The 11,551-nt window shown below is 39.2% G+C and overlaps 1 protein-coding gene across 2 annotated transcripts; it reads left to right on the top strand.

Annotated features, from left to right (window-relative positions):
* Positions 1-4,654: 4,654 nt before the first annotated feature.
* On the top strand, positions 4,655-8,981 carry lsm6 (LSM6 homolog, U6 small nuclear RNA and mRNA degradation associated). Of its 2 annotated transcripts, none has more exons than XM_036574927.1 (4): positions 4,655-4,767; positions 5,745-5,843; positions 6,722-6,835; positions 8,777-8,981. In XM_036574927.1, the coding sequence occupies exons 2-4, from the start codon at positions 5,750-5,752 to the stop codon at positions 8,809-8,811; spliced, it is 243 nt and encodes an 80-aa protein (XP_036430820.1). In that variant the 5' UTR covers positions 4,655-4,767; positions 5,745-5,749; the 3' UTR covers positions 8,812-8,981. The 2 variants fall into 2 exon arrangements, with proteins under 2 accessions (XP_036430820.1, XP_036430821.1); XM_036574928.1 differs by lacking the exon at positions 4,655-4,767 and adding an exon at positions 4,839-4,947.
* Positions 8,982-11,551: the final 2,570 nt, after the last annotated feature.

Genomic DNA, 11,551 nt, shown 5'->3' with positions numbered 1-11,551 from the left:
AATGGTTTGGTGTGAAATGCACCCAGAGAAATTTACCAAAATTGTTCACCATTATAGTACTAGGAACCAGACGTCATTATGTCTACACTACAAATATCACCATTTTACCTGCATCAAAAATGACCAGTGAACTTACATATGTCTTATAAGGTTTTAAATGTCACTCTGATAAAATAGTGCTAAATTCGAAAAAATAAGTTTTTTGGGTACTATTTTTTCCTTTCGAAGGTCTACCTCTTCGCCCTGTACGCCTGTTGGTGAGCAGAGTAGCAAGTAGTTTGTTTTTGACACCATCAATTTCTGTTCGCCCTGGGTTGTTCTGCTTCTGCGCCAGCAGATTCAGTCTCTCTCACTCTCTCTCTTCTTCAAGCTGCTGCAAGTCATTTGTGTGTTCTGGTTCAAATCGATATGGCTCTACATTTTGGAAACAGACCGTATCGAAGTTCTCCACACACTTTGCCATCTTCCATAAAATACATATGAAAACTGTAAAATAAATTGTAAACAAAAGCTCCTACAGGCTAGTAACTACAAAAGCATGTTAGCTCGTGCACACTGATCTCATTTAAGAACGCGGTTTTGACAGGAAACACAGAAGTAATCCTGGAGTAATAGTTTATATTAAAAATACAATTTACGCCAAAACTTCATAACAAAACAATCACAAAACAGTGTTTCAGGTATCAAGCAATGCATTCATAACCATTTTATGTAATAACAGCATGTAGCTTTTAGAGCCATTAAATGCTTTGGACGTCTGGTTCCTAGTACTATGATGGTGAAGAATCTGACTTGGTAAATTTCTCTAAAAGGTACATTTCACACTGAACCACTTTGCATTTACATCTAAACCATTATTTGATAAAGTAATTTTGCTAAATCTGTGGAGTTCCCCTTTTAAGTTTGTATGGTTTTATGAATGATAAACATTTGTAATTTACTTTTAAATTACTATTTTATTTTTTTTTTACTGTGCCTGACTGACTGTATGAAAAAGCTCGGGCGTCCCTGGTCAAATTACATGTGCTTTCTGTTTTTTGTTTTTTTTTATTTTCTAAGTGAAAATAAGTGAACACATCGCCTACAGAGAACACACTTTTGCACATTTTAACTCAACAATAACTGTTTATTTGCTAAGTTTTACATACTAGAATGAAAATAAAACAGAAATCTGGCCTGTGCAAACGTTTTTAAATTTTATATTATATTTTATACTTTATTTGTATGTTTAATTTTTTTGGAAAAAAAAAATTGGAAAACCAGCAATACGTGTCGTTTGATTGGTTGTATTTAAACATTTGCATATGACTATATGTATGTAAATGACTAGCTGCCCTGTATTATGGTTAATTCAGGAAAGCGATCCAGGCTAAAATGTGCTTGTGTGCTGTGAGTGGGCGAGATAAACTGTGAATAAGCAGCCAGGTGTAAATGTGTTCATGGTTGTGACATCACAACCATGATGAATTTAAAACAGGCAGCTTAGTTTCCATATATTCAGTGTATAGACAGTTTTAACTTGTTTACACAGAACATCCAACTTGTTGTTTTTTATCTAAACATATTTAAAAAATGATGTGGGCCCTTTGAGATGATGACATCAGGCCGATATAATATACGGTGTGTGATAGAGTAATGTGGCTCAACATCTCACACATTCACACGATCCCATTTCAAACAGACATAAAGCCTCTATACAAATTCGCATCAGACACATATTTGACACAGGGCTCGAGGCCACAGCCGGAGACTTGGAATCACATTTTGGCTGCAGTCCATAACCACGCGTGCTATCTTTGCTCAGTTATAGGGTAGGCATGGATGGATCTGGGTGTTAGGAGAGGCGAGTGAGGCTCCGCTGTTCATTTTTTTGATCAAGGCGACGCTCTCCCCCCATCATTTCTAAGCTATTACCTCCATCCAGTGTGGGGATTAGGGAGAGAGCGGATGGAGGGGAGGTGGTGGTGGTGGGGGGGTGGTTGGTGGAGGAGAAAAAGTACACGCCAGCAGCCAATCTGGTTTTCATTTGAAAACTCCCTCGAGGTTTTTCCATTATATCCCCCCCTCCATATCCAGGCTGACCCCGGAGAGAAAGCCCTCGCCCGCGAAGGTCAGCCTAGTCTAGACTCTCTCCTCCATCCCTCCATCCATGCCTCCCCTCTGTCTTCTTCCTAGTAAATGCCTGCGGCGGCTGAGGGATACCCCCCCTCCATTTTTCTCTCCTCAGCTCCTATTGACCCCCCTCCTCCTCTTTCTAACCCCGCTACAGCTCCCTCTGTAATCTTTTCATTTCGCCTCCCCTCCTTCTCAGGTCTTCAGGGGCTTGGAAAGGTGAAGCAGGTTGTGCCAGCGAATCAACTGTGCCACTGTCCATCTGAGCACCCCCCGGTGTCTCCGAGGCAGGCCCGAAAAACAGTCCCATCTGGCCTCGCCGGGCAGCTATTACTGTTGAGTTACCGCTTTCACACCGGTCAGGGCTCAGGGCACCCTTCCAAGGCTTGCCCCCAGTGTGTGTGTGAAGGGTCATCTGTGCTATAAGCCACTACAAAGGCTTGCTTTTGTTTTTCCAAATTAGTTTTGCATTCGCATGGAACCCCCCCCCCTTAGTCAGTGATGATCGCCAATCTCTTTATTCATTTCATCATGAAAGAAAATGTGAAAATGCAGAGCTGCTCTGGTCCAGAAGGACAGGTCAATAAGGTTAAAATGTCTTCTCTTTGTGAGTAGAGACGGAGGGAAACATTCTCGTTCCCTCTCCAGGCAACTGGCACAATGGCGGAGAGAAAAAGCTCGTGAAACCCAAGTTGTGTCTCCACGGCTCCATTGTGTTTTCATTCAGTATCACTTAACAAGCCAGGCTCTTGGCTCCCTTCCAATAAAGTCAAGACCGAGCTGCAGTACACCAAGAAGGTCAATATTGTGTGTGTGCCTGCATATGTGTGTGTGTCATACAGCTCACAACATTATGACAGTAGCTCCTACTACCGCTCCATTATTATCAACTCCTGCTGGATCTTCGGAAACCTCACTGCGAGGAACCGAACGATTGCTTTGATTAAGAAAGCCAGCCCTGTTCTTTCGAAACCCCTTCCGGACACAGACCGAGGGAAGCGACGAGAGAAAAAAAAATATTGCTCATTGAATATTCATTAACCTGTGCCTAGGTGTGTACGCGGTTCTTAACCACACTTGTTTATGACTTAAGGACTTGTAGCGCTGACCTTAGTTTAACACGGCGCCAGATACCAAATTAACCTCTAGCCTCCGCAGGGCTCGCCATGCCCCGCTAACAAGCAAACTGTCTGGATGCGCCAGACGTGCTTTATGATTCTGCCTCTCAGGTTCCTGCCTTGCTCTGCCTAAGAGCAACACACACTGCTCTGCAGCCTTGCTCTTTCCTCGCTGTTTACTCCAAATACATCCTCCTTTCTAAAGCTCTGCAGATTCTACTATCATGCAGTCCATTCTTCTGGACAGAATAACACTTCAGGACTTAGAGAGGCTAATCTGACCATTAAATGAAAGAAAACAAGAGGGAGCTTCTTAAAGCAATAGCCTGACCAAACATACTAATGTGAATAACAGTGAGTTAAAGCTACTAACCACCACTTAGCATGATGTCATTTGCATAATGCTAATAGGTTACAGTTATTTGTTAATTGTTAGCTGTATTTTCTATTTTTGACTAAATTATTTCTGTTTTAGTTATTATTCTTTCCAGTCATAGACTAGATCTCATGCTGACCAGTCATGGCTCTATGACCTTGACTGGTACCTTATAGCTTGGAAGTTTATTTATTTATTTTAAATCTTTATTTCAAAGTAACTGTATTTTCGACATATTCTGTTTCATGTAGTGACTTTATTTTTAAATAAATACATTTGAATCTATAGATTTTAAGTTGGTTGTGTGGTCAAAGGTGCTGGAAAAAGGACTCTTATGTTCAGAGGTAATAACTAACCCAAGGGAGACACTAACCAATGAGCTCTGCCTCATTGCCCAATTTAAAAACTAAAAAAAAACTTTTTTATCCATTTGTAAAAAATAAATAAATAAATAAATAAATAAAAAAAATAAAAATACAAAAACAGCACAGCATCTATGTGCAATCTGGAGAGTTTTTTTTTTCTCTTTACACTTTTGAAGACTATTGTGAACAAAGATGCTATTTTGGATATGTATGTATTTAATTATTTATTTAATTTGTATAGTTTTTGTTTGTTTTTTAAAATTAAAATATTATATTTTTCAAATATAAGTATTTATCTTAGCATTACCATTACAATATGTTTTATTAAGCATTGTTCTGAGTTCTTCTATATCACAAACATAGCCATTTTATTTACTATCCAACACGACCAGTGAACCAATTTGTGTCTTCTGTGTTTTATATGTAATGCTGATAATGGAAAAATAGTGGTAAATCATAAGAAAATCAGAAAAAAACAGGTTTTCTTTAGGTAATATATTTGCCTCACAGTGCCCTGCATATACCTCTACGCAACGTAGCTCTTTACATCAAACTACTTTGTTTATATCTTTTAGTTATTGAATTACTCACACATTTTAAATACTTGGTGGATTTCCCCTTTCAGACACCGAATTGCGCCTTCGCATATAACACTTGAAACGCATAAGCCGAAATGTCGCACGACGGCTTCCGTATTACTGGTTTATTCTCGCCAGTTGATTGGCTGAAGACCGTCAACACAGAGTCGACGTGCAGTAAACGTTGTAGCCGCTAAGCTAAACCGAGCTAAGCTAACGTGAGTATAAAGAGGCCGGTTTTATTCATATGTGAGTTATAAAACAGTTCCTTGTAGTAACCGAGGTTTAATTTCACTTTGTGTACATATTTGACCTTTCCGTCAGAATAACGCCATTTAACACACTGTACGGCTGCAGATTTGAGGCTTCGTTAGCTGTGTGGACAACAGCTAGTTACAGTGAGTGTTGCCGCAGTGTAGTTCGTTTTATTTTTTACATGCGTTATATAACTATGTTACAAATAACGTTACGTAACGTTTTCCTAATTGGAGACATTGAGAAAACTGAAGTTCTCTTAGCCAGAGTACCATTAAAGTGAAAACAGTCAGAGCTGCTGGAACTCCTACGAAGCTAAGGTCAGCTCCAGCTTCTTGTTCCGATTTTCCCGTTCCACCTTAAATGGTGCAGCAGTTGCATTCTGGCGCTTTAGTCGCCAGATAGTAACCGCAGCAACATTTAAGGTGGAACGGGAAAATTAGAGCAAGAAGCTGACTTAAGCTTCGTTGAGTTCCTTTAACTTAATTCATTTTAACGAGAGGGTCTGGTTAACGATGTAGTAGCTAACTAGTTAGCTTAGCTATTGTTCTATCACAGTGAGAAGAGGGACAAAAGTTTGCATTAAATGTTGCTGACAGCGAATGATCATTTTTTATCCTACGCTGTAGCTTAGCTATATCGCATTAAAATTATGAGCATAATCAAAATGTCTGTTGTTTCAGTGTCACTGAAATTTGTAAATGCAAATCTTTGCTCTGTACTACTCCAGTTCCCGAGCTGCCGTGCTCTCTGTAAAGTCATAGTATTATTAAATAAGAGAGGAATCTGATCCTGATCAGCACTCCTTCTGTGAGAAACATTCTGAATATGGGCCCAGAAATGTTAAACATTTGAGCTTTTCAAAGTCTGTTTGAAACCGCGCAGCCCTGCAGCTGTCCAGCTTTAGTTCTCACTCTGTGATTTCATTTCTCCTTGATAGTCAAAATGAGCCTCCGGAAGCAGACCCCCAGTGACTTCCTGAAGCAGATAATTGGAAGGCCAGTGGTGGTGAAACTGAATTCTGGAGTGGACTACAGAGGTAGAAACTGCGCCACTGTTTGGATTATCTAACAAGCGTAATAAACCATAATTTAGTGTCTACTCTGCCAAGCTTCAGTCAAGTGGTTGTATGCAGGCACTGCATCCACAATGTAGGTTTATTTCATCAAAAGGCTGAGTGTGTTATAGGATAATGTAGTACCTCATAGTATAAATAAAGATGAAAAATGAAATTTACAGTTTTTCACTTACCCCAGATGTAGTCAATCAGCCAAGACTGGTTTGGTGTCTAAACTTTCTTGCTTTAGTTTAGTGCTGGAGCTACAAGGCTAATGTTGCTAACAAACACTGGAAGTCAATAGTCACCTATAATCTTTGTAAACACATTCCAGAAACTCTTTCAGCATGCTCAGACTACATCCAGGTCTTCATTAAGGTCTTAGAGACTTGTTAATATGGTTTAGAACACAGTATTACTTACTGAGCTAAAAACAATTAACATAGCTCCATCTTGTAGCTAAATGCAGTGGGCAGTCATTGTAGACAGCAGGTGCTGTGCTGAATTCTGATAACTGTTGGAGAACTGTTTAGGTACAGCTCAGTGAGTCCTATAAAAGGTTTTTATCCTGAAATCTCCTTACCTTTTCTCATGAAGGTCTTGCCCAGAACTTGTTTAACTAATATGAGATATTAGAAATGTCACTGCTCAATTATTTGTATAAAAGCAGGAGCTTCAGCACTAAACATTCTGATGTTTTCTCTGCTCTGAATCACCTTGATCTAGGCATAAAATGTCACAATACAGTTGATGATCAGCTGTGGCCTTCTGTCCCTTCCTCCTTTGATACACATGAGTCAGGTTATATAGCAGGGGTTTCATGAATTGCTGAAGTTTTCTTTATGGATATTCGTTCGCAGGTGTTCTTGCTTGTCTTGATGGCTACATGAACATAGCTGTGGAGCAGACAGAGGAGTATGTCAATGGTCAGCTGAAGAATAAGTATGGAGATGCGTTTCTCAGAGGAAACAATGGTAGGCCATAAAAAAAAACAACTTTTTAATATTCGCATGTGTACAACACTAGGCCTACAGTTATTGATGTTGTATTGACCTGTACTTCTCGATGGGTAACCAGAAAAAGCTGTACTGTAAGGATTTTCCACTGTGGATTCAGTCTCACACTGAAAATCATGATCGTGTAACAGCTGGGTTTGATTGTTATCTGTCTTTGCTGTGTTGTCTGTCTCTGCTGACCTAAGCTTAGGCAGATTACAACATGTTCTCCTGGCCGATTTTGGCTGGACTGTTTTGAGTTATATTTGTACCAAAACTCTTAGATTGCTCTACTGACTCTCACGCTGAGTTTTTGGGACACTTTGCTGACTTTTTCAGCAGTAACATGTGATGATAATTTAATATTACCAAAATCAACACAAGTGACAAAAGTTAGGGTGACATACATAACGTGTTTTGTCATATAGTGCCCTCTACAAGTATTGGCACACCTGGTAAACATGAGCAAAACAGGCTGTGAAAAACATACTTTATTGCTTATCCTTTTGAGCTATTATTCAAAATATTGACCAAAATGTAAAAAACTTTAATCAATTGAAAAAAAAGTACAATAATTGTTAATAATTCTCAAATCTATGTGTGCCATAATTATTGCCACCCTATCATTTAATCATGGGTGCAGCCTCTGTGCATATAACAGCTCTGACTCTTCTCCTATGAAGCTTAATGAGACTGAAGAACATATGGCAAAAGATCTGAGGCCATTCCTCCATACAGAACCTCTCTAGATCCTTCAGATTCCAAGGTCCACACTGTGGGCTCTCCTCTTCAACTCATCCCACAAGTTTACTATGGGGTTTAGGTCAGGAGACTGGGGTGGCCATGGCAAAACCTTAATTCTGTGGACAGTGAACCATTTTGGTGTTAATTATAAGGTGTGCTTTGGATCACTGTCCTACTGGAAGATCCAAACTATGGCTGGTTTAAGCTTTCTGGCTGAGGCAGTCAGGTTTTGATTTTATTTCTGCTGGTACTTGGAGTCTTTGATAATATGTAACTGAATACATTGTCCAGGGCCTTTGGAAGAAGAACAGCCCCACAACATCACAGAGTCACCACCATATTTTACACGGGGGGTGAGGTACTTTTCTGTTGCCAAAAACCTCTAATTTGGTCTTATCTGACCATCGAACAGGGTCCCACTGAAAGTTCCAGTAATGTTTGGCAAACTGTAGGAGCTTGAGTTTGTTGATCCTTGACAGCAGAAGCTGTCTTCTGGCAACCCCTTAAACAACTTGTGGTTATATAGGTGCTGTTTGATTGTAGTTTGGGAGACGTTTTGACCACAAGGCCTAGCTAATTTCTGCAATTTCCCATCTGTGATCCTTGGAGATTCTCTGTCCACTCAAACCATTCTCCTCATCTTGCGTGGGGGCAGTATAAATATGTCCTCTTCCTGGCAGGTTGGTAACATCTCCAGTTGTTTTAAACTTCTTAATTACTGCCTTGATAGTGGAAATGGGCATTTTTAACTGTTTATTGTAGCCATTTCCTGATTTAAGCCCCTCAACAACCTTTTGTCACACATCATTGCTATTTTCTCTGGCCTTCCTCATTACGATGGATGACTGAGGGCATTTGGCATGTGTTTCATCTCATATATTCCTAGGTAAACAGGAATTCATGGCTGACAATTTAAGTGTTTCTAATAACTTGGGTTAACTTTAAAACATATGAATAGGAAAACACTTCATTTAGATTTCACTCTTAAGGGGTACCAGTAATTGTGGCACATATAGATTTGAGAAGTGTTTTTTTTTTTTTCCTTAACAAACTTTAGTTAAATTTTGTAATTACAGCTCATTTTGCTCATGATTACCAGGGGTGCCGTTATTTGTAGAGGGCACTGTATGTATCCCCTCTACCCTAATAATACATTTTTTTGTCTCTGTTTTCTAGTGTTATACATCAGCACCCAGAAGAGGAAGATGTGAAAGAGCTTCTGAATTATGTGACAAGTGGAAGTTAGTGTTTCCTGTTGGTATTATGTTATTTTAGTTTGCTGTTAATACACTGATGTTTTTGTTTCTCAGTGACCTTTTGTAAAATTTGTATTGGTATTAAATGCACATGGTGCAATAAATTCTTATTTTCACCCCCCCCGCCCACTTGACATTTGATATTTTTAGTTACGATTTGATTATTCCTTATGATTATGTGCAGCAAGTAATCAGGCTTTTACTCCCAGTGATTGCTGTTGCCAGGATGTTTTATCCCTTTTTGGGCTGTGTTTTATGTAGCACTGTCAAACTTTTGATACATTTCAGTAAATTTAATAGGAGGATTTACAAGACATGCCAAAGTGACATAGATTAATAAAGGATGAACTTAAACTGATAAAGGGGCCAAACAACATTATATAAGGCAAAATAGTACCCAAATAAAAACATTTTCCAGATTTACATATTTTAAAGTTCACAAGACACATGTAGGTTTGGTAGTGCTTTTAGATTGTAAATGTAATGCCTATATTACATTGTAGATATCATAGTCCCTGGTTCCTATCACCACTACCGTGACTTTGTCTCTAATGAACCATTTAACATCACACCACCCTGAATGACTTTGTTTACATCTCAGTGATTAAATTATGTAGAAATTTTGTAAAACCAGTAGAATTCTCCTTGAACAATTTGTTCTATACATTTCAGCCCAGGCTGCTTTGTGAACGAGGCGCAATACAAAGCAGCTTACCAGAACAGATGTCATTTACATATAGAGGTTGGGCAGTATGATGATATTTTATCATTATCGTAGTTTTTATCATCAGGATATATAATATGTATTTCTGAGTGTTTCGTTGATATCGATAGTGCTTAATAAACACTGACCAGCTGCATGCTTCATTACAGAGAGCAAATTTAGTTCTGTTTAAATTTTGATTGTGATTTAGTAATCAAAATGCTTTTTTTTTTGGGAAACCTTTTTTCCGGGCAGCTATTTCTAGCAATACAAAACCAGTCTCCTATATTGAATGAAGAGAGACCTAAATATTCAAATCTGAAGGCCAAAAACGTTTGAAACTACTGGTATAATCTGACCAAAATCTCATAAATATTTCATAGCATTTGACTCAAAAAATACACAAAAATCTGTGTTTTTTCAGCTCTTGTTCTGGCTACTGATCTCCACAACTGAGCATACCAGCAAGCTGATTGGCTCTTTTTATTGAAGAGTGGGATTTTCTCTGCAAACAGATGCCATATGAGCTTTCTGATTCATATTTCAACCAGTGACCTGTCTCCTCTTTTAAAATGTCTCTGGTACAGTGCAGTGTGTGAAAGGTTAAATAAAAATCATTGTATTCATAATTTTGGATAACATTTTTAAAATGTGACACGAGTGGCCTATATGGGTCTGTGTGTCAAAATATTGTGATACATATTGTGTATTGTAAGAATGTCTTTTAAGGATTGTGCTATTTTTTCCTTGATTTTAAATTTAAAGGCACAGCCACAACAACAGTCTGTTTAACTGTAAAAGGCAAGGAGATGTTAGAAAATGTACGTGTAAGAAATTGTTTTTGGGACATAAAACCACATATTAAAGGTGGATTTAGGAAGAAATTATAAAATACATGAAATGTAGAATATGGCCCATGTATACCTTTTAATTTTATGAACCAGTAACAAGATAGGCTCTCAATACTTTCTTCGAAAGAAAGCAAAACAATTGCTTATTAGGCAAGTGTGAGCAGTTTATGTGGTGACCCCCATTTTTAGCAGACTGGTATCTGATATTTTATGCAGTACTTCTGTGTTTTTGGTGCTTATTTGAGCATCTTTTCCTTCTATCATTTGGCTTGTAGGTTACACTCTGATTAATTGCTGAATGTTGTTTTGCACTGCTTTTCATCCAGAAGCAGCCTTTACACACAGACCGTGCCTTGTGACAGTGCTCTGTCCACGCAAGGTTCTGACACCTATCGCCTTAAGTGCGTCCAGTAATTTAGCAAATGAGCCCGAGCGCTGCGTCAGTTCATTAGGCTAAGATAAGGAAACCCAATAAACATATGATTCATTAGGCTCCTAATGAGCTGTTTTGGATGCTCAGGGTTTTCTCAGCATGGAGGGATTTGCTAGGGACCCTTGTTTCTTCTCCTCAGCCTGTGGCTGCATACATGTGCTCTCTGCCCCCTGAAATGGAGACAAAAGCCTGCCAAGGTCAGGCCCGAATGCAGGATGAAGGACAGTGTATTGATTAAACTCCGTCTGTAACAGGAGAGAGAGAGAGAGAGAGCGAGAGCGAGAGCTTTCAGGATCGTTATGGCGACCGTGGCAAATGTTGTTCCTACTGTAATCAAAGACCTAGACCCCCCCCTTCCTCATCACCCCTCCACCTCCCTCCTCACTTTGCTTCCCTGTGCTGGAAGCCTAATTAGCACTGTTTGCAGTAATGGCCCAATGGCTAAATGGACACCATCTTATTAGGGCTGCTCTAATGACCCTGTGGCATGGCCTGCAGTGCCTTCAATGGCCGTTTCAGACATGATCTGTTGTCCTCATGCATTCATATAACCCCCTTTTTTCATTTCCATGCTTCATTAATTACACAGCCCACAACTATGCACCCCCTCTTCATGTTGTTCTGGATCAGCTTTTGTTGGTTTTTGAACACTGCGCTGTTTCAGGTGTTATTTGTACTGTAAAGCTCCTGTGCAGTAACAAGCAGCTG

This window comes from Colossoma macropomum, unplaced genomic scaffold (genome assembly GCF_904425465.1).
Source record: "Colossoma macropomum unplaced genomic scaffold, Colossoma_macropomum, whole genome shotgun sequence".
Lineage (NCBI taxonomy): Eukaryota > Metazoa > Chordata > Actinopteri > Characiformes > Serrasalmidae > Colossoma > Colossoma macropomum.
This window is presented reverse-complemented; position numbering and strand designations above follow the sequence as displayed.